The 25593-nt window shown below is 53.9% G+C and overlaps 1 protein-coding gene across 3 annotated transcripts in view; it reads left to right on the plus strand.

The window, feature by feature from the left end:
- TRIOBP (TRIO and F-actin binding protein) overlaps positions 1-25593 on the plus strand; it is a 58608-nt gene that overhangs the window by 8864 nt on the left and 24151 nt on the right. For 2 of the 3 annotated variants that reach the window (XM_033405020.2, XM_049694954.1), the window contains exons 6-11: positions 1347-1515; positions 7056-9405; positions 13482-13596; positions 14294-15424; positions 18828-18905; positions 21428-21565. In XM_033405020.2, the coding sequence (XP_033260911.2) occupies positions 1347-1515; positions 7056-9405; positions 13482-13596; positions 14294-15424; positions 18828-18905; positions 21428-21565 (3981 nt within the window). The remainder of the gene's footprint in view (positions 1-1346; positions 1516-7055; positions 9406-13481; positions 13597-14293; positions 15425-18827; positions 18906-21427; positions 21566-25593) is intronic. The other variant, XM_033405021.2, reaches the window with a different exon arrangement.

Here is a 25593-nt window from a genome sequence, read left to right on the forward strand (position 1 = left end):
ACGGAGCCGAGGCCCTCTGGAGCCTTAGCCAGCATGTTGGGCTGCCCCAGACCATGCACCTGGGAGGGACCGGGGGCTCTGCAGGGCCAGCCCAGGGGGCTGAGGGTCCGGCTATGAAAAGGTGGAGGCAGGTGTTTCAGTTGACAGGGAGCTCGTGCATCACCAACGGGCTCCAGCTGCCAAAAACTCTCAGTTCATGGAGGGCCGGGGTGTTGGGTGTGGTACCCAGATCAGGAGTGGGACTGGACCTAGGCCCTGCCCTGTCACACACTGCTAAGCCCCATGGCCAGCCCTGGCATAGATCTCCGAGGGTCAGAGGAAAGGGAGCAGGCTGTAGGGCCTGGCAAGGGCGGGGGGCTATTTAGCCAGGAGAAGAGGAGACGCAGGGGAACTTCTTGGGACATGCGACCCTCAAAGTGTTGTCCCGGGACAGAAGAGGCCGGCTATCCAGGAGACCGCAGGGGAAAGTGATAAGATTCAGAATAAAACGACCCAGCCCTACAGGCATTGTCTCAGGAAGGCTCACCACCCCACTCTGAGGTGGAGAGTTTTATGTCCCTGTTTTGGAGCAAGAAATCTGAGGCTCAAAGAAGGGAAGTGACTTACTTGAGGCCACACATCTGGGAAGTAGTGGGGCTAGACTTTAGGGGTTTTTTTGTTATTATAAATTTATTTATTTTTGGCTGCATTGGGTCTTTGTTGCTGCACGCGGGCTTTCTCTAGTTTTGTTGAACGGGGGCTACTCTTCAATGTGGTGTGTGGGCTTCTCATTGCTGTGGCTTCTCTTGTTGCGGAGCACGGGCTCTAGGCGCGTGGGCTTCAGTAGTTGTGGCATGCGGGCTCAGTAGTTGTGGTGCACGGGCTTAGTTGCTCGGTGGCATGTGGGATCTTCCCGGACCAGGGCTCGAACCTGTGTCCCTTGCATTGGCAGGAGGATTCTTAACCACCGCGCCACCAGGAAAGCCCCTGGGGCTAGACTTTGAACTCACCTACTTCTCTCTGGATCCTGGGGGTGTCTCTGGGGCAGGGACCGCTATTCGAAGGCCCTCCTACCACACGGAGTCTGACTACCCTGGATTCAAGTCCCCTCCCATATAAACCATTTCCCAGCTGTGTGACCTTGGGCAAGTTCTTAGCACCAAGGGACATACCTACTGCACAGGGTTGATTGAACCTTCGCTGAGTTCACACCTTCCAAGAGCCCAGCACAGTCCTGAGCATACAGCAGGTGCTCTTGCAATGTCAATTCCCTTTCCTTCCATCTATCCATCTCATGCTGGGAGTGCAGGCCCTGGGCTCTCTCTCCTTGCTCTCCATACAGGCTTTCTCCTCCCCTTCCCTGGCAGGACTGGGACACTGTTGAGAGGCAAGAGGAAGCCCCCAGTGGGGACAAGTTCACCGTGATGATCCCACGGAAGCCACAGGAGGGGCCAAGGGCTGACAGTGCCCGAAGGGCTCCTCCTCTCCTCACCCGGTCCCCTGTAGGAGGAGACACTGCAGGCCAGAGAAAGGAGGGTGAGTACCTTCTGCCAGGCCAGGTTGGTCCCTGTGACCACAGGTGTGGTGATGGCCAGGGGCCTGGGAACCAGATAACCATTTCTCTGGCCGCGTGGGCCCCTGGGTACATCTTACTTTGACAGCTTGAGTCTTAATAACAGTAACGGTCCCCATATAATTATGGAGCAGGCAATGTGCCATGCAATCTGCTTTAAATACATCATCTTGCAACTGGTGGGTCAGGATCTTCAGGTTGCAAGTGATGGAAACTGGCTGAGTAAAAGTCTAGAGGAATGCCTTCGGGCATGGCTGGATCCAGGTATGCAAATGGCATCAAAAATCTGGTGTCTACTCTTCTCTCTTCATTCTCAGATCCTCCCCTGATGGTGGCAGGATGAGTAGCAGCGGTATCAGGCTGTATCCTACCTAATTTTCAACTCCCACAGTAAGCGGGCACAATCTTCCCTATAGATATAGCTAAAGTCCCAGGAAGGGTTCTCCCTGGGACCCAGCATGGGTCATGTGCCCAACCTGGAGATCAGGGATGGGATCAATCCCCTGTTCAAACTTCATGGTCTGAGAGTGGAAGAGAGGAGATGGCTCAAAGGAAATCAAGGAGGTGTTGTTTCCAGAGAAAGGCAGAAGGCTGCTGGTCAGGCCAAGCCCACAGATGCCCATGACACTGGTCAGCGTCTCACTGGTATGTGAACCCAGGATGCTGGACCCCCAAAGTTTGGGCCCTCCATCACTACTGCGCTGTGTTGCCTCCTGGTCTGTGTCTTCAGCATCATCAGGATTTAGAGATGTGGGGCGGGGCATCCATGTCCTAACCCCAGAAGGCAGTCTTGGCTTCCTACGGCTCCTGTAGCATTCAGTCATCAAACACATGAGCACTAACCATGTGTAAGACCTGATGCTAGATACCTTGGGCATTCAGGAAGAGCCAGTCATGTTCCCTGCCCCGAAAAGCTCATCATCCAGTAAAGCAAACAGATGGGAGATGACAGACAGCAGCTCAGGACAGAGGAAGGGCAGAAACAGCTGTGCGGGGTTGTGAGAAGGGCTGGGGGTGAGGGTCGGGGTAGGTCCGGGGTCCGGGGAGAAAGAGCTTCATTCCAGCCAAGGAAGGACTCAGAGGAACACCTTTTGGACGTGGCACTGTAGCTGAGGAAACAGCTGGGTAAAGGCATGGAGGTGTGAAAAGGGAGTATCCTGGTATGCACAGCTTTAGCAGAGATGGTGGTATATAGCTGGGCCAGACCATGCGGGGCCTCTAGAGTCTAGCCAAGGAGTCTGGACTTTCTTTTGTAAGTAGCAGGGGGCCACAGGAGGTTTTTGCGAAGGGGAGCGATGTAATTGGTCCTGTGCCTTAAGAATTTCACTAGGGCAAGGTGTGAAGGATGAATTGAAGCAGGACGAGGCAGAGGAGACTTTCGCAGTTTAGGAGACCATTGCAGCCACTGTAGTGATAACTGGTTTAGGCATGAATCACCGGCTGATGCTAAATTCCTGGGTGAAGGGTTGTCAGGGAACAGTATATTCACACGGTCTCAGAGTATCGCCCCTCAGATTACATATCGATTACAGAGGGAAAAGGCACCCTTAGGATGGGAAGATCTGGCAGACAGCACCTTAACCAAGTGGCCACTCAGCATCCCAGCATGGGGCAAACTGGCCAGGTGCCCCCATGTGTTGCACGGGGGAGGACGTGGCATCTTTTCCAAGTCCAAGAGAGTGGGAACTGATTTTTGGACAATTAGACAGGAGGCTGTGAGAGCAAGTGGCCCGTGGACAGGGAGAGCCTCTCTGGGGAGGCGACATTGTAGCTGAGATCTAAGTTCAGAAACAGAAGGAAGAGCCATTGCAGAGCCTTAAGGAGTGGGCAGAGGTGGCAGGTTGGAGGAGAGAAGAAAGATGGGGTGATAGGAGCATGTGGAGTGTAGGAGAAGGGGGTGCAGAGGAGGCCGGTGTTGGGGGCCACCAGTAACCTGACCCTCCCTCCCAGCCTGTTCCTCCTCCAATCTGTTCTATGTCACCACCCATCCGGAGGCTCAGGTCCCAAATCTCGTGTTATCCCGATTCCTCTTTCCTCACGTTTTACATCCAATCAGCAGCAATTCTGGTCAGCACCTCTAAAACACACCCCAAATATGTCTCCTTTTTGCCACCTTTACCACTGCTCCCCGACCAAACCAGGGGTTATTGCCACAGCGCCTTCAGATCTCCTGTTTCTGCCAGGCCCCTTTAGTCCATTCTGCCCCCAGCAGCTGAGCCATCCTTTAAAAACATTCATCAGATCTTGTCAGCACCCCAGCCTCCACTGCCCTGCCCCATCAGGCCCTGGGGAGAGTGTGTATGGGAAGAAGCGCCTCCCCAGTGCGAATGGCCTGAGAGCTGGTGGGGTTTTGTACTAAATCCCTGCTTTCTTGCTCTTAAACACAGGGGCCGTGGGGTGGGGGGACCCTCACTATGTGACCTGCTTGATCAAAGGCAGTCACCACTGTCTGCCTGGCGGCAGGTTCCCAAATTGCAGCAAGAGGCCATGGCCTGGGGGGAATTAGCCAAGTCCAAGATGCTGGGAATGCCTTGACATCCCTCTCGGGGCACCTCTCAGTTTGCAGACACACTCCATGGGGCAGGCTGTGCCGAGCCCGGCTAGCTGAGGGACAAAACACAGATGCCCTAGAACCTCTGCACAGCCTGCCCTGTGTGCTCACTAAGGGGGCTGCAGGAATGAAGTCAGATCCTGGGTGGGCCAGGCTCCAAGGGATGCTTGTGATGGGTGGGAAAGGGAAGAAACCGGGGCTGGGGGTGCTGACCCAGCTGTGAGCCACTGGGAGTGGTGGTAAACGCCATCTCAGCCAGTGCACATGCTCAAAGGGTGGGAAGACTCCAGGACGAGGTGCAACTCAGAGCTGGAAGGTGGTGGCACAATATTATTGCTCACTTATGGTGTGCTAGACACTTTCCTAAGCCCAGTAGACACAGTAATAAACAAGAAGGCGAGGCCCCTACCCACAGGGAGCTGGGAGGCCGGTGGGGGCAGGCAGAGCCTTGCCACACATGGGAAATGCCTGGATTTTATTCCAAGTGCAGATGGGAGCCCTTGAAGTTTTTGCTTTTTTTTTTTTTTTGCGGTACGCGGGCCTCTCACTGCTGTGGCCTCTCCCGACGCGGAGCACAGGCTCCAGACGCACAGGCTCAGCAGCCATGGCTCACGGGCCCAGCCGCTCCGCGGACGTGGGATCTTCCCGGACCGGGACACGAACCCGCGTCCCCTGCATTGGCAGGCGGACTCCCAACCACTGCGCCACCAGGGAAGCCCTGCATTTTTTTTTAATCTTTTAGAAGAGTTGCAAGGATAGTACAGAGAGTTTCCATTATACCGCTTACCCTGGTTTTCCCAGTGTTGACATCTTACATAACCATAGCCCTATTATCAAAATTAAGAAATTAAAAAATATATATATTAAGAAATTAACACTGGTAACAATACTACTGACTAAACTACAGACTTTCTTTGGATTCACCGTTTTTCCACACATGGCCCTTTTATGTTGCAGGATCCAATCCAGGATCCCACATTGTGTTTAGTTACCATGTCTTTCAGTTTTCTCCCATCTGTGACAGCTTTTCGTCTCTCCTTGTAAGCAGGGGTGATCTAGCTAGATTTGCTTTTGGAAAGGATCTCCCTGGATGGGTGATGACCTTGGGCCCAGAGTGCACATTGTTGGGGGGCTATTGCAACCATCCAGGTGAGAAAGGAGGGTAGCTGAGAGCGGGGAGGTGGGAAGAGGTGGATGAGAGGAGCGTGCAGATTTGGAACGTCGTGGGGCATCAGACCATCACGCAACCACAAGGCAAATTTTTTTTTTGGCCGAATCGCCGGCTTGCGGGATCCTAGATCCCGGTCTCGGCAGTGAAAGCGCCGAGTCCCAACACCTGGACTGCCAGGGAATTCCCAACAGCGCAAATTTTAAGTGCTGCTCTGTGCGTGGTTCCAGTTCCTCGATGGGTGCTGGAAACTCAAGACTTCAGTGACACCAGCTCAGAGAGTTTGGAGGAGGCAGAGGTTTCAAAGTGTGAGAAGAGGGTTTCCATTTTTTTTTTTTTTGGCCGCGTTGCATGGCTTGTGGGATCTCAGTGCCCCCACCAGGGACTGAGCCCTGGGCCAAGGCAGTGAAAGTGCAGAATCCGAACCACTAGGCCATCAGGCAACTCCCCAGAGAAGAGGGACTCTTAAGTGCGGACTTTAATGAATGCAGTCGTGGCTCCTTCAAGACTCGGCCACAATACCTGTTACTTCTCTCCTGAAGTACCAGCCCAGGGACACGCACACAGCTGGTGGCCACCACATGCTTGGTGACCAAGGGACTGAGGGGGGTGTAGGGTGACACCATGATCATGGCGGCCCCTTCATGGGGATGGGAGTTGTGAGGGGGTCACTGATTAGCGAAGTTACATGAATCCCTTAGATCAGGGCTTCTTAAACTGTAACGTGCATGCAAATCACCTGGGAATCTTATTAAAATGTGATTCTGATGCAGTGCACCCAGGGTGCACCTGAGATTCTGCATTTCTTAGCAAACCCCCGGGTGAGGCCAATGCTGCTGGTTCACAAAAGGAACTTTTTAGAGCGATCACACAAGTCTCACTGGAAGAGAGGGGGGAGTTTCTCGGAATCCAGTTGCAGGAAGTAGAACAGAAATGAAAATTTGTTGGTAGCTGCTATTCGATCCAGCTCTCCCTCTCTGGGTCACACAGGCTATTTTATGCTTCTTTCTTTCTTTTTCTTTTCTTTAAAGGTTTTTTGATGTGGACTATTTTTTTTTTTTTTTTTTTTTTTTTTTGCGGTACGCTGGCCTCTCACTGTTGTGGCCTCTCCCGTTGCGGAGCACAGGCTCTGGACGCGCAGGCTCAGCGGTCATGGCTCACGGGCCCAGCTGCTCTGTGGCATGTGGGATCTTCCCGGACCGGGGCACGAACCCGTGTCCCCTGCATCGGCAGGCGGACTCCCAACCACTGCGCCACCAGGGAAGCCCAATGTGGACTATTTTTAAAGTCTTTATTGAATTTGTTATAACATTGCTTCTGTTTTATGTTTTGGTTTTTTGGCCGCAAGTCATGTGGGATCTTAGCTCCTCGACCAGGGATTGAACCCGCACCCCCTGCATTGGAAGGCAAAGTCTTAACCACTGGATGGCCAGGGAAGTCCCTCACAGACTATTTTCAAAACTGCTCTTTACGAGTTTGCCTCTTTTCTAACTTGTTCGTGAACCCCCAGACTATGTGACCTTCGGCTCTAGAGCCCACCCCACTTTGACCGAGTCATCCTGGTTTTCAATTTCAGATTCCTGACATCAGCTTGAGAGTGGCATCTAAGCCCTCCTCCAATCTGTTGCTCAGAGGGGTGGAGTTGTGTGATAGGGAAAGTGGGTCCTCTAAGGAGACAGTGTGGGGTGTGCCCCAATCATCTGTCCCAGGGGACAAAGAAAGGTAGGCTGTGGGAGCTGCCTAGACCTCTGCCTTTACCTTGAACCTAACTCTTCTCTCTCTAGGCTCTGGTGGTGGGAACCGAAGCGCCGGACAGCACTGGGCGAAGCTCCGGGGAGAAAGCGCGTACTTCTTGGAGCGGCACCGGTCGGCGCTGACCCCGGTCTCTCCCGCGACACCACAGAGTGGTGCTCGAAGTACCACCCCCCAGGCTTCCTCTCTCCATCGCTCTGCTTCCACACAACTCGATACCTCCCGAGCCTCCTCTCCCCCACGACTTGCCCAACGGGACAACCCCAGAACCTCATCCACCCAGCAGGACACCCCCAGGACCTCTTCCACACAGCGGAACACCCCCAGAGCATCCTCTCCCTCAAGAGTCGCCCAACGGGATAACCCCAGAACCTCGTCCATCCAACAGGATACCCCTAGGGCCTCTTCCACGCAACAGAACACCCCCAGACCATCCTCTCCCTCAAGAGTCGCCCAACGGGACAACCCCAGAACCTCGTCCACCCAACAGGACACCCCCAAGACCTCTTCCACACAGCGGAATGCCCCCAGAGCATCCTCTCCCTCAAGAGTTGCCCAACGGGATAACCCCAGAACCTCGTCCACCCAACAGGACACCCCCAAGACCTCTTCCACACAGCGGAACACCCCCAGAGCATCCTCTCCCTCAAGAGTTGCCCAACGGGATAACCCCAGAACCTCGTCCACCCAACAGGATACCCCTAGGGCCTCTTCCACGCAACAGAACACCCCCAGAGCATCCTCTCCCTCAAGAGTCGCCCAACGGGACAACCCCAGAACCTCGTCCACCCAACGAAATAATCCTCAAGTTTCCTTTCCCCCCAGAGCCACCCAACAAGACAACTCCAGAGCCTCTTCTACCCAACAGGACAGCCCTCAAGCTCCTGTCCCTACTTGTACTCACCAGAGGGACAACCCCAGACCTTCTTGTATTCAACAGAACACTCCCAGAACCTCTTCTACCCAAAGAGACAACCCCAAAACCTCTTGTGCCCAACGGGACAATCCCAAATCCTCTTCCTCACGGCGGGAAAACCCAGGAAGCTCCTCTTCTCAGGGCTGCACCCAACGGGACAATCCCGGACCTTCCTCTCCCCGTCGTTCCTCTCAGCGGAACAATCCCAGGAATTCCTCTCCCCATCGTACTAACAAAGACATTCCATGGGCTTCCTTTCCCCTCCGGCCAACCCAGGGTGATGGCCCCCGAACCTCTTCCCCATCTCGCTCCAAGCAAAGTGAGGTTCCCTGGGCATCCATTGCCCTCCGGCCAACCCAAAGCGACAGGCCTCAGACCTCATCTCCCATCAGACCAGCTCAGCGTGACTCACCCCAGCGCTCCTCCAGCCCCACCCAGCACAACTCACCATCCCGGGCCACTTCCTCCTCCCACCCGCCAAGCCACCACAGTGCCTCCCGGACCTCCTCGCCTCTGCACCCTGCTACCCGCGGTGCACCCCAGACCTCTCCGGAGCCCTCCCAGCCCCCCTGCCCTGTGTGCATTGGGCACCGGGATGCCCCTCGAGCCTCCTCGCCTCCTCGCTATTTGCAGCATGACCCCTTTCCCTTCTTCCCAGACCCCCACGCATCTGAGAGTGAATCGCCCCACCATGACCCCCCCTATATGCCCCCAGCCGTATGCATTGGACACCGGGATGCCCCTCGGGCTTCCTCACCCCCCCGCCACACCCAATTTGACCCCTTTCCCTTCCTCCCAGACACGTCAGATGCTGAGAACCAGTCCGCCCAGCACGAGCCTCCTCAGTTCCCCCCCACTGTGTGTATTGGGCACCGTGACGCACCCCGGGCCTCCTCCCCGCCGCGCCAAGCCCCAGAGCCCTCCCTCTTGTTCCAGGATCTCCCCAGGGCCAGCACCGAGAGCCTTGTCCCCTCCACAGACTCTCTGCACGAGCGCCTCCACATCCCCAGCCCTGTATGCATTGGGCACCGTGATGCACCCTCCTTCTCGTCACCGCCCCGCCAGGCCCCCGAGCCCTCCCTCTTCTTCCAGGACCCCACTGCGACTAGCATGGAGAGCCTGGCCCCCTCCACCGACTCTCTGCGTGGCTCCCCAGTGCTGCCCCCTCAAGTGTGCATAGGGCACCGGGATGCCCCTCGAGCCTCCTCTCCACCCCGCCACCCGCCCAGTGACCTAGCGCTCCTGGCACCCTCACCTCCGCCAGGCAGCTCGGGGGGCTCCCGGGGCTCGGCACCCCCGGGTGAGACCAGGCACAACTTGGAGAGGGAGGAATACACCGTGCTGGCCGACCTGCCCCCACCCAGGAGGCTGGCGCAGAGGGAGCCAGGGCCCCAGTGCAGCAACGGGGGCCGCACCCGCAGCCCTGGCCGCGCAGAGGTGGAGCGCCTCTTCGGGCAAGAGCGCAGGTGAGCCCAGGGCTGGGGCAGCCAGGTGGGCTGGGGCGGAGGCTCGGCGGCGGCAGGACAGGTGGAAGGTTCACAGGCTTAGGTTCCAAACCAGGAAAGGGTTTAGACCCCCGCCCTGCCGCTTACTGGCTATGTGACCTTAGGCAAATCACTTCATCTGTTTCCACACCTTAGGAGTTGTTTTTGACAATTAAGTGATATTGTGCATAGCCTAGCAGGTAAGAGTGAAGACCAGGGTCAGGCAGGCTGGGTTCAAATCCTGGGTCAACGCCATTCGCCAACTGGTGTGATGTGGTAAAGTGATTTAATCTACCTAAGCCTCAGTTTCCTCATCTGTAAAATTAGAACATTAGTACATTAATTTAAATGAGGTTAAATTCTCAAACCCTTTGTTTGATCCAGAGTCACAGGTTTATTTATTTATTTATTTATTTTTTACACCTTATGTGAGGGAGAAGAAAGTGTCCCAGATTTTTTTTCTGCCTTAAAGAAGAAAGCTCACAGGTCCCTTGCATTTCCGAAAACAGAGATGTCAATTTAAAACGTATGGCCAGAGCCACATATTTTAAATAAGAGAACCCACAGGATGACAGACTTTTTTTAGAGGTTAAATATTCCTTTCCTGGGACGCAGCGACAGCACCTGAAGTCCAGGAATCCCACAAGTCTCCTTGGTCAGTGGCTCCATTCATGCGGGTGTTTACAACCCAGCAGAACGTCTGCTTTTCCCCAGTCTTGGGGAGGAGAAATGTTTCCTCCAGATCCGGCTGAGATTTCTTTCTCCAGCAGTTCCAGCCTCAGAGTCTTTAAGGATCAGGGCTGAAATTCCATTCGCTAAGTTCAAGAGAACAAAAAAACATAGGTCTGAAAGTCTCAAAACTTTCAGTGTAGAATTCAATAAATTATAGCATATTTACCGAGGCTGAGGTGTACAACCAACACCACAACATAATTTTAGAACATTTCCATCACCCTAAGGAGTGGGTAATATTTTGCATCCACAATTCCTCTCTTTGTTGTTCCTTAGAAAACATTTTCTCTTAGATTTGAATCTGCACGAGAAACCTTATCTCTTATTCTTCAAATTTCCTTTTCCAGTAAGTTTTATCCATTTAAAACCCAGGCGACAACCTTTGTGGTCTCCAGCATTAGTGTAATTCTTTCTTTGGCCTCTTAAAAAAAATACTTTCGTTTTTTTAGAGCAGTTTTTGGTTCACAACAAAATTGAGCGGAAAGTACAGAGATTTCCCATATACGCCCTGTTCCTACACGTGCACAGCTACTCCACTATCAACATCCCCCGTCAGAGTGGTCCACTTGTTGCAATCCATAAACTTACACTGACACATTATCACCCAAAGTCCATAGTTCACATTAGGGTTCACTCTTGGTGATGTACATTCTGAGTTCAGACAAATGTATAATGACGTGTGTCTACCATCAAGAGTATCACACGGAATAGTCTCACTACCCTGAAAATCCCCTTTGTCTTTGGCCTTTTATGATGACTATTTTTGGTCTGATGTCAATTTGCATACCTTTGACTTTACCTGATGACTCAGCAGGGTCTTTGAACCAAAGTTAAATTTTCTTTCCTTCTTTTTTTTTCTTACCCTGATTAACTTCTAGAGAGATAAAGCATTTATAGTAGAAGTTTGGAATATTTATACTTTTATTAATCATTTAATTGTTTTTACACAGATACTTCTATTCATTTTGCTCTCTTTGAAGTAGATTTACCTTTTTTTAAAGCTTTATTGAGGTATGACTGATATATAAAAATTGCATATTTAGCATATATATTTTGGTGAAGTAGATTATTTGCTTTTAACCAAGGCTTTACGACTCTACTGAGTAATTAAAATTTTCCCTCTTGTATGGCATTTTTTCCAAGTAGAAAACCATTCGTCCTCTGAAGATAAAATTTTAAAACCTACTTAAATATCTCTAAGGGACAGACTGAAATTTATGAGTGGGTGGCTATAGAGCTGTACTCTTACTTTCTCCCATTCATTCATTCAACATGTATTTATTGAGCATCTACTCTGTTCAAGCATTGCTCTAACTGAGGCTGGACGTTTTTTCTTAAAGGGCTATTATCACATTAAAGCATTAGGAATTTTGGCTCGATATCTTCATTCCTGCCCTCTTGATGCCTTTGGAATTTCTTGTCTTAGAATCATATAAGCATTTCCTAGTATCTTGAATTCAAAACAGAGCCTTCATGGAATTTACCTGACTTGACGGTCGCTGTCCTTTAATACCCTCTGGAGGTGGAAGAGCCCATCCAAGCTTCTTTGTCATCCTCGGTGCAGAGCCACACCAACCCTCAGGAACAGGTGGCCTGAGGAAATACTGTTGCTTCAGCATCAGGAGGCTGGGTCTCTGTCCAAGTCTCAGAATTTTCTTGAGTTCTCTCCCCTCTCTCCATTCCACACGGGGGGAACCTTCTCAGACGGAATGCTCACTGAACAAGCTGGAGTTTATATGGAAAATGCATTCATTCGGAAGAGAACGCACGTTTGCCTCGCCACCCTGCACAGGGTAGTTTCTGCCATTATCCTCCCCACCTAGTCAACGTTGGGGTTTTTGCTTCGCAGAGGCTCCTACACCCCGGTTCTGAGGGAAATTCACTCTAAGGCATCAGATCTCACAGAGCAAGGAAAGTCTCTCGCTTCAAATTGGATTAAAAATTGAACCTGATCAGGCAGCCGTCAGACTTAGAAACAGTTACTCCAGAGCAGGGAACTTTGGTTTCCTGTGAGTCCAATGCTAAGAATGGCTAAAAAATCAAATTAGTTTATGGATCTGATTCCAATAACATTGGCAAAAGCCATAAGACAAGAACAAAGCCCAAGGCCTTAATTGTTTCACTTTCTAAAGCCTCTGTAGAGTTTCAGCCTAGTCCCCAAGCTGGAGGCAGACTGCAGGGTATGGGTCCTGGCTCAGAGCTGAGGAGAGATTCTTCTTCCTGTTTCACTGGCTGGGTCAAGGGCAGCACCTGGTCATCTCTCCCAGCCTTCTGGTTTGGTTCAGCCACCAGAGACACAGCTCCATCTGCCAATTTAGATGAAGTCTGACTCTCAAACCCTCTTGCAATAAATATCCTAAATACCCAGTGGAGTGGTTAGGTCTTTTCTTTTGACCCCCTCACACAGATTCTGTTTAATATTCCTACATTTCAACAGAGATGTCACGTTAAATATTAATAGCCATGGCTAACGATTATTAAGCAAGACAACTAGCTGGAACTAGGGACTTTCCACAGCTTAGAGGTTGTCTTCGCCGGACGTGGCAACAATGCCTGAAATCTGGGTGTCTTAGAAATGACATTTGCATGGGCGGTTTTATGTTGGCCTTTCTGGAGTTGTGGGGAAAAGAGGATGTTTCTTCCTTCTGATCTTGCTAAGAGCTCTTTAACCAACAGCTAGAGGGCTGCAGCTAGTACTGAGGGGAAAAACAGGTTGGCCTGGGAAGTCCAAAATTTACCATATGGACAGAAAATGGGCAGAAAGAATGGAATATGGGGGCATATGACATTCTGCCTCTCCTGTCTCCACCTCATGGATTGCAGGAGTTGAAATGAGATAGTACAAGTGCCTGGGACACAGGAAGTGTTCCATAAATGTTTGCCATTATGATCACGCATGCACACTGCCTGCGACACGGTAGGTGCTCAATAAATCTTAATTCCCACAAGGACCAGTCTAGCCTTTGTCTGAGGGTGAACTGTGGGCTGCCAGTGGGGTGGCGGCCAGAAAGGAAGTACTGAGTGAGACAGGAGGCGGTCAAGGCCAAGGCTGAGCTCCCCGACCTTTGCCCACCCCTTTTCTCATTTCATCTTCCCAACAGCCCCATGAGGCAGGTAGAATAGGGCAGTGTCGACTATCCCCATTTTGCAGAAGGGGAAACTGAGGCCCTGAAAGGATCCTCCCTCACTTAAGGCCCTTCAACGAGCTTGTGGTGGGTCCCTGGATCTGCTACATCTCTTCCACTGGGGGTGGGAGTAGAGGAGCTGGGGTGCCGGGAGTGGGGCAGTCCCAAGGGCCCTCAGAGGGGCGGTGCGTTTGCTCATAGGAAGTCCGAGGCACCGGGGGCCTTCCAGACCCGGGATGAGGGGCGGTCGCAGCGGCCCAGCCAAGTTCAGAGCCAACCTCTCCGAAGACAGTCCAGCCCTGCCCTCAGCAGGGAGGTGAGCACTGCCAGCCTGCCCGGGGCCCCTGCACCCCCAAGGGGTGAGCCACAGCTTCTCCCCTCCCCCAGGTGCTGGGCGGGGGTCCTGGGAAGGGAGGTTCTTTACGAAAGGGTCAGAGTCCCAATCATGGGCGTCCAGCTCCTCCCTCTCCCAAAGAGCCAGCAAAATTGAGCCAGACCCCATCAGTCCATCCTGAAGACGGCCCTTCCATGCTGCCCCCGTCCTCCATTAGGCACCTGCCATCTTGAGAAGTTTTCAGGGAAAACCTCCCCATACGTCAGCCCAGCTCTAAGGGCTGTCTCTTCCAGGGTGGGGATTGGTATTTTTAAAGAAACTCTTAGATGGCAGGGCCCAACCCAGTGTGAATGGAGTATTGGTGGTGGAAATTCCGGCACCTGATAGCCCAGGTTGGAATCAATATCTTGGGGGGGAGGGGGAAGTCCGGAAAGTGAGCAGCTGTTTGCAGATCTTTTTCTGGAACTGAGGAAGGTGGGTGAGAGGGAAGGGCTGACACCCCCAGGGAGGGAAGCCAGAGACCCTAGGTACTTTTTGACCTGCTTTAATCCAGCCTGCCGTGAGGACAGAGCTTGCAACTCCCTGAAGCCTGGCTAAGACCCCAGTTTCCTGTCCTCCTAGACAGACACCACCCAGTCAAGGTCCTGGAGCCTCACCCACTCCCTCACCTCATCCTCAGGTAACCAAGCCCCTCGCGAAGCAGGCAGAACCGGCCCGGCGGAGCCGAGCAGAGCCCCCTCGTCCCAGGAGCCCCGAGAGGCGGCCTGAGGGGGAACGGCGGCTCCAGGGGTCCTCGCCGCCCCCGAGGACGTCAGCCAGAACTCCTGAGAGGGAGCAGCGGACAGAGAGCCCTCTGGAAAGAGGCCGGGCGGGCCCAAGACGGCCCCTGGGAGGGCAGCAGAGTCTGGAGGGACCGCCAGGATCCGGGGACCCACACGGACACCTGGAGAGAGGCTGGGGCAGGCAGGAGGGCCCAGGCCTGGGGGGCTGGCTAGGACTTGGGGGGCCCAGGCAGGGGGCTGCCAGAGCCCCAGAGGAAACCTGGAGGGGCCCTCCCAGGGAGTCTGAGGAGAGCTGGAAGCTGCTGGCTGGCCCCCCCTGCCACAGGGGGCAGGCAGAGGCCTGGGAGGAACCCCCCAGTGCTGGGCCATGGGAGCCCTCTGGCAGGCCAGCTCAGCGGGGCTGGGGCAGCCTGCAGGAGCTGTCCAGTCCTCACCAGCCTATGAGGCCCCCAGAGAGCTCCAGGGCAGGCCCAGGAGAGTTCTCGAAACCCCGGAGGCCTGAGACCACCCCTGCCACGGGCTGGGGGGCTGAGGGAGCCTGTCCACACCTGCGTGGCCCCGAGAGGCAGCCCGAGCTTGACTGGAGGGACCTGGTGGGCCTCCTCATGGCCCCCAGAGAGGGGGCCTGGACCCACTCGGGGGAGCCGACACTCGCCTCCACTCTTCCGAGGCTGGACTGGAAAGGCCTCCTGGAGCTCCTGCAGGCCCAGCTGCCCCGCCGGGACTCGGCTGGACACTGGGGTGGGCCAGGCACAATTTCCCCAGGCACGAAGGGTACTCTGGAGCTGGAGCCAGAGCGACACACCCAGTCTGAAGGAGGGGCAGGAGCTACTCTGGTCAATGGATACAGCCCTGGGCAGTGGCCCCAGAGCTCCGCCCAGCCGCCCAGCCCTGCCGGCATCTCCACCCAGTGGCCAAAGACCAAAGTGACAAGTGGACCAGAGACCTCAACTATGGCTGGTCTGGAGGAGACAGGCCAGCTGAGGGGCAGGAGCCCTGCAGAGGGCCCCAGCTCGCTACAATGGGAGGTAAGTCAGCCTCACTTCCGAGGGGCAGCCTGAAAGTCAGTCCCACCGCACACAAGTGTCCTGAAAGGCCTCCCCTCAGCTTCTGCACACAATCCTCCTGACCAAAAGCTTCCCCTAGCACAAACTGCACAGTGATAATGAGAGCACTGTTTTTGAGCATGTACTGTGTGCTAAGCCTTGGTCTGAATGCTTCATGGTATTTTCCTCATTTAATCTCCACAGCAGTCTGATGAGAAAGGCACTATTTATTTACAGACAAGGAAACTGAGACACAGAGAGGTTAAGCCACTCACCCAAGATCACACAGCTAGTCAGGGCCAGGGTAGGGGTGGACCCCGGGTCTGCTCTGTGCAGATCACCCTGAGGCCTCAAGCAAGATGCACTGGCCAGGCCCTTCTCCCCTCCTGGCCCTACAATACTCGGTTTGTGTTGCCTCTGGTGGCTTCTACCTGGCCCTGTCTGGGATTGCAGCCAGCGTGGTCGTGTCCCCTCGCCACTGCTGTATTCCAAGTTCCTTAAAGTCCAGGAGTGAAGCTTGACAGCTTCACTTACCTTTCTCTGGCCCATACAGCTCCTCTCAGGCACAGAGAAGGGGTTGCATAAATGCTCACTGGGCTGAGCTGGCTGCTGAGACAGCTGCTTAAATGGGGGCCTATATGTAAAGTAGGCCCAGTGCCTGGCGCATAGTAGGTGCTCACCAAATCCCTTCCTGTCTCTTTGGCCCAGGGGCAGGGTCACAGAGTCAGCAGTGCTCTGGTGCTGCCCAGAGCATTTACCTGAAGACGGTCAGTGGGAAGGGTCCTGGAGGCCAGAACCCTGCAACCTGGCCTCAGCTCACCAGGAATGCAGCAGGTGGTTTTGGACACCCAGACTCTCTTGGTCCTGGTCTTCCTCTGTAAAACGGGACCAACTACTTCCCTGACAGGCACTACTGGGGCGATGCGGCAGCTCCTGCTCTTTCATCCAGACCCTCCCCGTCTCCACAATGTGCAGCCCAGTACTGCCTCCCCCACGGATGACAGGGGAGGGCTTATGGTGTGCCGGGCCTTGGCCCTGGGGCTTCGCATGCTTTGCCTCAGCTCGATACGAGGCCCAGACTCATTCAGCATTTGCTGGGGGTCACACAAGTATAAGTCGAGAGAAGTGAGATCAAAGTATTGACTCCAAAGCCCGAGTTTTTACTTTTTAAAATTTTATTGAAGTATAGTTGATTTACAATGTTGTGTTCATTTCTGCTGTACAGCGAAGTGACTCAGTTATACATATATATACTTTTTCATATTCTTTTCCATTACGGTTTATCATAGGATATTGAATATATTTCCCTGTGCTATACAGTAGGACCTTGTTGCTTATGCATCCTATATATACTAGTTTGCAAGACAAAAGACATTTGTCTTTCTTTCTGACTTCATTTTGTATGATAATCTCTAGGTCCATCCGTGTTGCTGCAAATGGCATTATTTCATTCTTTTTTGTGGCTGAGTAATATTCCTGTGTGTGTGTGTGTGTGTGTGTGTGTGTGTGTGTGTGTGTGCGCACCACGTGTATATACACCACATCTTATTTATCCATTCATCTGTTTATGGACATTTAGGTTGTTTCCATGTCTTGGAAAAGCCCAAGCTTTTAACTGCTATTTTGTGGAGCCTCTGAGCCCATGGAAGGACTAGGGAGCCCCCTTCCCTGCATTTCCCTGAGGCTGCTCTCAATTTCTCCCCTGATCAACTCAATGCACAGACACCAGAGATGCAGGGATGAGCCAGCTTGGTCCTGCCCTTGGGACCAAGAGGGGACTTGGGGCCCCACATGAGAGGTTGCTATCAGGCTTGTTGGGCAGGCAGGTGGACCACCACAGGCAGCTCAAGGAGAAGATGCTGTGTCCCAGTGGATGCTGGGATGCTGCAGGCTGGTCTGGTCAAAAGAGAAGAGGGAGGAAAGAGAGATTCTCTAGCTAGAGTTACTCCATGGTGAGGCTCAGGGGTCCCTGGGTGGTTAGGAGATGGTGACTGGGGAGGGGCAGGAACACCAGGTGCTTCAGGCCATTTCACAGATGACACAGCAGAGGCATTCACCAGGTCCTGCTGGGGCTCCAGCTGGTCACCTCTAGGAAATCTTTGACATGGCATTCAAGGCCTCCTGGCCTTCCTTCCACCCCAGATTTGCCCTCTAGCTGTGCTGAGCTGGCTGCAGAGCTCTGTGAGCACATCTCCCTGCCCTTGTGCCTGCTGTTTCTGGCTAGGAAGCTCTTCCCTTCCCTCTTCACTCACCAAACATCTGTTCATTGTTTGAGTCTTAGATCAGCTGCCCTGTTCTGAGACGCCTTCCCTGAATACTCACGCCACCCCTGGATTGGTGATGTTTCCCTTCCAGGCTTGGTAGTTCTGCTACTCTTCATCTGGTCACACTCAGTTGTCATTTTCCCTTAAAAAACATGAGCTCCATGCGGGCAGGAGATGCACCTACTTTATCTCTGTACCTCTGGCCCCTGGCCCAGGGTCTGACACGAAGGAGATGAGCTTAGTGGCTGGTTGACCAGTGAATACATGGATGCTTGAGGGCTTGCAAGAAACAGACGGAGGGTGGGTAGGTCCGTGGGTAGTTGATGGATGAATGATGGACGACAGATGTATGAACGGGTGATGGATAGATGATATATGTTGGACAAATGAGAAACAGATGTTGGATGGGTGGATGGATGAATGGATAGACGGGTGATGAATGAACAGATGATGGGTGCTGGATAGATAGATGTTGCATGGATGGGTAAATGTTGTGGAATATGGATGATGGATGGTGAATGAATGTTGGAAGGATGGGTAGATGGATGAATGGATGTTGGATGGATTGAGGAAGGATACGTGGATATAGTTTTTTTTTAATTAATTAATTTATTTTTGGCTGCGTTGGGTCTTCGTTGCTGTGCGTGGGCTTTCTCTAGTTGCGGTGAGTGGGGGCTACTCTTGGTGGCGGTGAGCAGGCTTCTCATTGGGGTGGCTTCTCTTGTTGCGGAGCACGGGCTGTAGGCGCACGGGCTCAGTAGTTGTGGCTCACGGGCTTAGTTGCTCCACGGCACGTGGGATCTTCCCGGACCAGGGATCGAACCCATGTCCCCTGCATTGGCAGGTGGATTCTTAACCACCGCACCACCAGGGAAGTCCCGTGGATACAGGATGGATGAATAGATGATGAATAAATTGAGGATGGATGTATTGGGATAATGGATGTTGGCTAGATGAGTGGGTGGATGACATAGGATGGATTCTGGATGGTTGGATGGATACATGGGTCTATTGATGTTAGATTCTAGATGGATGTTAGATGGATGGATGACGAATGGATGCATAAGAAGTTGGAACCTGGGGAATAATCTGACCTAAGCTGTGTTCTTTCTTACCTCCAGTTCCAATCAAAGGAGCCTGAGGAGTCAGAAGGACGCAGAGGCCAAGACTCACTGACTGACCAGAAGCAGGCAGACTCGGTAGTTGGGTCATGGGTGTGGGCACAGAGGGAGGGGAAGGGAAGGGAAATCAGGTTGGAGGTGCGCTGAGGCCCTCAGATCAGCTCTGGGGTCATCCAGACCAAGGCTGGCTCTGCCATGGGGACATCGAGAAGAGGGGCTCCACCGCATCTGGGTGGGTGGACAGTCCTAGGGTCAGAAGCCTAGGGCTCTGCTTTCAACTTGCTAGGATGCCCTGAAAGGTCGCTGCCCTTCCCTGGGCAAATGGCAGTTTGGCCCTGATGGTCTCTGAAGGCAAGGTCCTCCTGATTCTGGAGGGTTGGCCAGGCTGGGAGAAAGGGTAGAGCTTCCAGGAGCTGGAGCCAGAGAAGCACTGAAGAGGGCCAAGGAGGTACAGAAGTCAGCTGGGCCTGGAGGAGCTCCAGGGTCCTGGGGCGGGAGAGATGTGTGCAAGGGGTGGGACCCGCCGAGGCCGCTCTGAGGCCTGGCTGCAGCTGGAGCACATGCTCTGCCCCGCCCCTCCCCACAGACCTGCCAAACAGACTGTTCTCATCACCGGCAGCCTCCAGAGAGGTGAGGTCAGAGCTGAGGGCCTGGGGCAGCGGGGGGCGAGGAGAACACCAGGCGGTTTGAGGCTGTGCTTTTCTAATCCTGCTGTTGTTCTGCTGTTCCCCATGCCGCTTCCTGAGAAGCTGGGTGTGACGGGGGTGGGCGGGGGGGGTGTCTGTCTGGCAGTCTGGAGCCCCCAAGTCTGGCCCTGCCGCTAGTCAGAGCTGGAGGGATTCTGCCCAGCCCCTGACTGTGCAGATGAGGAAAGGAGGGGTAGGCAGTCATCTCAGATCCCATAGCCAGTCGGTGGTCGGGCTCAAATTAGGACCTAGGGCTCAGGATCTCCTACCCAGCGCTCTCTCTGCTACCCCGAACGCCGCTTCCTGGCTCTGCCCTGATTGCCTGCGTGGCCTCGCATAGTAGAAGCAGCATTCTAACTGCTTGGTGGGCCAGTCTTCCCATCTGTGAAATGGGAGGGGACGGGGACTGGTCACCAAAGGCACTTCCAGCTCTCACAGGGACTCCGGCAACTTTGCTCTTCCTCTTTCTGGGTTATTTCTTCATACTTCCTGGGGCCAGAGTTTTGTGAACAAAGAGGAAACAGCAATACAGGTGTCCCCCTCTAGTCTCCATGAAATTGGCCTGCCCCAGCAACCCAGAAAACCTCTCAATCCCCCCCCCAGGAAGCCTGGACTGGACAGAATTGATAACTGCCTCACTCATTCATTCACATACCCTTCGTGAGCACCTTGTGTATGCCTGGGTGTGGGCCAGGGGCGACGTGAAGCACCAGCAAGGAGCCCACGGTCTAGTGGTCAGGGCTGTGATGGCGATGAGGAGCAGGGTGGAGGCAGGCCTTCCCCCCAAAGCCCCCTCAAGGAGCCCACGGTCTAGTGGTCAGGGCTGTGATGGCGATGAGGTGCAGGGTGGAGGCAGTCCTTGCCCCCAAAGCCCCCTCAAGGAGCCCACGGTCTAGTGGTCAGGGCTGTGATGGCGATGAGGAGCAGGGTGGAGGCAGTCCTTCCCCCCAAAGCCCCCTCAAGGAGCCCACGGTCTACTGGTCAGGGCTGTGATGGCGATGAGGTGCAGGGTGGAGGCAGTCCTTCCCCCCAAAGCCCCCTCAAGGAGCCCACGGTCTAGTGGTCAGGGCTGTGATGGCGATGAGGTGCAGGGTGGAGGCAGTCCTTCCCCCCAAAGCCCCCTCAAGGAGCCCACGGTCTAGTGGTCAGGGCTGTGATGGCGATGAGGTGCAGGGTGGAGGCAGGCCTTCCCCCCAAAGCCCTGGATCTGTGCTTTGATGCTTCATGTCCCACGTCCAGAGAATCCCTGGATTCTGAAGAGTTGGGACACCTGGGCTCTGCCCTGCCTCTGCCAGTAACTTGTGTGACTTTGGGCAAATGCCTCTGCTTCACTGGGGCCTCAGTTTCCCCAACAAGGATGACTCCAAAGAGGGTGCACTGGGGACTCTGCCGGGTGTGTGGCTGTGGAAGTCTGTGACTCATTCCTTTCACAAAGGGGAGGAGAGTAGGCAGATGGAGGACTCAGGATTAGGGGGCCCTTGAGTGACCCCTTGGCTCCAGAGGGTTGTTGCCTTGGGGAAGAGGAGCCCAGAGTTTCTCCATCTTTAGATATTTCAAGAGGAGCTGGAAATATGTAGCTATGTGTTAAACTACATGATTATTTAACACTGGAACCTAATGCAAAATAATCTGAAAACCTTATGCGGGCTGAATACACATCTGTGGTCCGCACTGCCCTCCCGCCGGCCACCTGGGGTCTGACCTGAGGGTGGAGAAGTGCACATCCCCAAGGGCGCTGAGCCCCAGGAGCCCTGTCAACCAATACCACGCGGTGTGAACACGTGGCAGTCCACCTCGGCAGTTCTGGGAGAGGAGAAAGATGGCAACCCTGGGCCTTTGAGGTGGGCATGGCAGCATGGGCAGGGGAGGCTGTCGTCAGGGACGTGGGGGCCAACACTGGACCCTGTTTGACAGGCAGACAAGAGGCCAGCGGAGGGCAAGGCTGAGAGCCCACTCAAGGGCCGACTGGTGACCTCATGGCGGATGCCCGGGGACCGTCCCACGCTGTTCAATCCGTTCCTGCTGTCTCTGGGGGTCCTCAGGTGGCAAAGGGTAGGCTGGCTCCAGTGGGGTGGGGCTGGGGTGAGGGTGGGGAGAGTGGGGGAGGGGAGGGAGGAGGCTGGTGTCAGTCAAAGAAAAGCCAGTAGGGGCTCAGAGTGAGAGATGTGGAGGCCCCATGTGAGGAAGGAGAGCTGGAAGCAGAGCCCAGAGCTTCCGTGGTCTCTGCAGCGAGGGGGACGTCCCACCTGCTGGACCAGGCTGGGGCTGTTTTCAGCTTTCAGGGTGAGGGGTGATGGAATAATCCACCCAGCTGAAAGCTCCCAATCAGCAAATAGGCCAAGGGGAGCCAGGCTGGGAGCAAGGGGGAGAGGGAGGGAGGGCCTGCGAGGGGCTCTGGGATTGCAAAGTGTGTCTCAGACCTGGGTCTGAGCCAGTTGCACAAACATCTGGCATTACATAACCCATTCCCTGCCCAGAGAGGGCTGTAAACACTCAGGCCTCTGGTTGGTGGTTTTCTCAAGGGCGGGGAGGGGAGGCAGCTGTGACTTGTGCTCTCCTGCCCCCTTCACGGTGGGAGGGAAGAGGCCTGGCCATCTCCAGGAGCCACAGCCTGGCTCATGGGGTCTCTTCTCTCGGTGACAGGCTGACTCTCATACTCTCATCAGCTTGGGGTCTAGCTCTAGGCTGAGAGCCTGTACACCCATTCTACAGATGAAGGGACCGGGACTCAGAGAGGTGAGGTAGACTTGCCCGAGGTTGCACAGCTATGGTTTAGAGCAGCGTTCGCCAACCTTTTTGGCACCAGGGATCGGTTTCGTGGAAGACAATTTTTCCATGGACAGGCGGTGGGGGGGATGGTTCAGGCGGTAAAGCAAGCGACGGGGAGCGATGGGGCGCGACGGGGGAGTGGCAGATGAAGCTTCGTTCGTTTGCCCGCCACTCACCTCCTGCTGTGCGGCCCAGTTCCTAACAGGCCAAGGACCAGTACCAGTCCACAGCCTGGGGGCTGGGGACCCCTGGTTTAGAGGAACTGGCCTCTTGCTGATTTTCCTCATTCCTAGATGAGAGAATGGCAGCAGCCAAACTCACCAAGCCTCAGTTGCAACATCTGTCTAATGGGGAAAAAAAAATCTATGGAGATGATCAGGGCTGCAGGGAAGGCTCAGGGAAATCAGGATGCACAGAGGTGTGATGGGGTGGGGTACGGGGTAGGGGGGCGTCCAAACACTAGCTTCTCCATCCACTTCTTAATTTCCTCGCTGCTGCTCTTTGGGGGTTAAGGCACAAGGGTAACCAGGCAAACGTGGTTATCTGGGCAGAGTGGTATCTTCAAGCCATGGGCGGGAATTACCTTATCAACCTCACTAAGGGTCACTAACACACAGCAGTTCCGGCAGGAGGGGGCAGGTAAGTTTTTGGCTGGAGAGAAGGGGGAGAGAAATGGGGAAATGGACTCTGGGATGATGATGATGGTGATGATGGCCAGCATTTATTGTGCACCTACTATGTGCTCAGCTCTGTGTTCAGTGCGTGGCACATCTGATTGCATTGAATCCTCACCATTAGGCATGCTAGGTACAGTTCATATTGTCCATTTCATAGATGAGGGAATGAAACTCACTTGTTCCAGGTCACACAATGGGGGAGAGCTAAGATTTGAACCCTGCTCTGGCCGACTTCAGAGCCCACCCCCCCACCTCTGTGCATCCGTATCTCCCTGAGTCCTCCTTGCAGCCCTGAGAGTCTCTGCAGATTTTCTCCATTGGACAGATGTGGCAACTGAGGTTCAATGAATTTGCAGCTATTCTCTCACCTGGGAATGAGGAAAATCAGGAGCTGAGAGATGGAACTGCTAGTGGAACCACCCAGACAGTTACTTAAAGCAGCTTCACACATCTCTTGGGCTGGACAGTGAAATTAGTCCAAGGTCAAGAGCTAGGAAGCCTGGGCTTGAGTTCTGTCTCTGCCCCTAACTTGTGTGACTTTGGGCCATCGTCTCCCTTCTCTGAGCCTCACACTGTTATCTTCAATAGAGTAACACTTTGAGACTGGATAACCCCAAGGTTTGGTGGCTCTGTTTAATGAGTCAATCCTGGGTCCCTGAAGCCGTGCCATCTCTGTCTTACCGGGGCAAGTTGCAATGAGGCAGTCATTCCTTCATTTGTGCATTCATTCACTCGACCAATGTTTACTAAGGACCTAATGTGGGCTGAGGCCCTAGGCTTACCATGATATAGACAAAAACCACTCTATTCCTGCCCACAAGGAGCTCACAGTTTATGAGGACACGGACATATAATTGATTAGAACACTGTGTGGTCATCACTTGAGTTGGGGAGTGTACAGATGCAGGGAGCTCTGGGCAGGGAGTTCACGCAGGCAGCCCTGGGAAAGGAGCTTCTAAGTCTGTGCTGGGGGCACTCTGGCTTCCTTTGGGCTGAGACTTGAAGGGTAAGGAGGAATTTTCCAGGCAAACAAACATGTGGAGGGAGGGAAGGGAGAGAGTGAGTGTGTGTGTGTTGGGGCATAAGAGGACAGGAAGGGAAGTGTTCCAGGCATGGCACAGCACAACATGTGCAGTTAGGGAGGTACAGAGGACCTGGCTTATTCTGGGACTTCCCAGCGTTGTGTAGCCCTAGCACGTGAAATGTGTGTGTCTAATGATAGAGGACAGCAGGCAGGGGCCAGATGATAATGGACATGACTGCGGGCACAAGGATGTGTGTATCAACAGTGGAGAAGTGTTGAAGAACTTTGAGCAGGGGAGTGTTCTCATCACTGTGTTGAGGGTACTAGAAGGGAGTCCCAGAGGCCAGGAAACCAGCAAGGAGGCTGGTACTGCCAGGTGTCCACGCCACTGCGGTAGGGCATTGGTGGTAGCTGAGGTGTTCTGTTTGTCCATGCACTCTCCCAAGGACCAAATGCCTGAGTGAGGTACAGGGTAGTGTGGGAACACTCAGCACAGGGATGCCAGAAGGCCAGTGTCTAGGAGGACTTACCCTTGGTCTCATTCCTCAGGGTGGAGGAGAGAATTCCAATGGGAAATGCTGGGAAAACTTCAGCTCCCTGGGCCTCTGTTTATCTGTGAAATGCAGATAGTGATTATAATCATGACAGCAATAATTTTCGAACCCCAAACTGAGATGGCAGAATCATTGAAGTGGTAATTATTCCAAGCTCCCCTGCGCCCCTACCTAAGGAGAGCTAACTAGGGATAAAGGGGTTGTTCTAGGTGCTTTACTTAAATTAACACTTAATACTTACAGTAGCCTGTGAGATAACAGCATTATCCCATTTTACAGAGGGTGAAGTTGAGGCACAGAGAGGTTAAGGACCTTGCTTAAGGTAATATAGGGTTTAAGTCACAATGCCCCATAAGCCACCTCATGCAGTTAGCAACAAATTCCACCACAGTACCTCCTCAGCTGCAGGCTTAGAGGAGATTCTGCAGGGCAAATGTACTCTTACAAACCACCAAGTGTTCTGGGAAAGTGAGAAACGGGTATAGCCCACACCCAAGAACCCAAAATGAGGTTCTTAAGGAGAGAAAGACCCCCGGTGAGGAGGGCACGTTTAGGAAAGGCCCTACCAATTCCAGAACTCACTTTGTGCTTAGATTACTTCCTAGGAATCCCTTCTCTTCTTACTGTGTGACCCTGGGCAAGTTGGCTCACCTCGCTGAGCCTCCGTTTTCTCATTAGTAAAATGGGGACAAGGATATCACCTGTCGGGTTTGTGGTAAGGTTGAAAGTCCATTACATGGGTAACGTGTGGGACCCGCTGAATTGGTAGTAATGGGTGCTTTGCCCATGTCGCCATCAAACCGAGGCGCCGAGGCCTAATGGACCCATCGCTCCGTCCGGCGGCTGGCGTGGGTCGGGAAGCCGTTGCTGGACGACGAGGGTGCCACACCCGGCTGCCCCCACCCCGCACTCCCTAGCCGTGGCCCGACGGAGTCACCTGCACGTTAGGCCCTTCCTTCCTCCTGGCTTGCCCGCCGTCAGAGCTCGGCCCGCCCTCACTTCCCTCCGCCCCCATCCGCCCCCATCCTCCCGCCCCGACTGCCCCAGCTCACCCGT

Source organism: Orcinus orca, chromosome 11, assembly GCF_937001465.1.
Source record: "Orcinus orca chromosome 11, mOrcOrc1.1, whole genome shotgun sequence".
Classification (NCBI taxonomy): Eukaryota; Metazoa; Chordata; class Mammalia; order Artiodactyla; family Delphinidae; genus Orcinus; species Orcinus orca.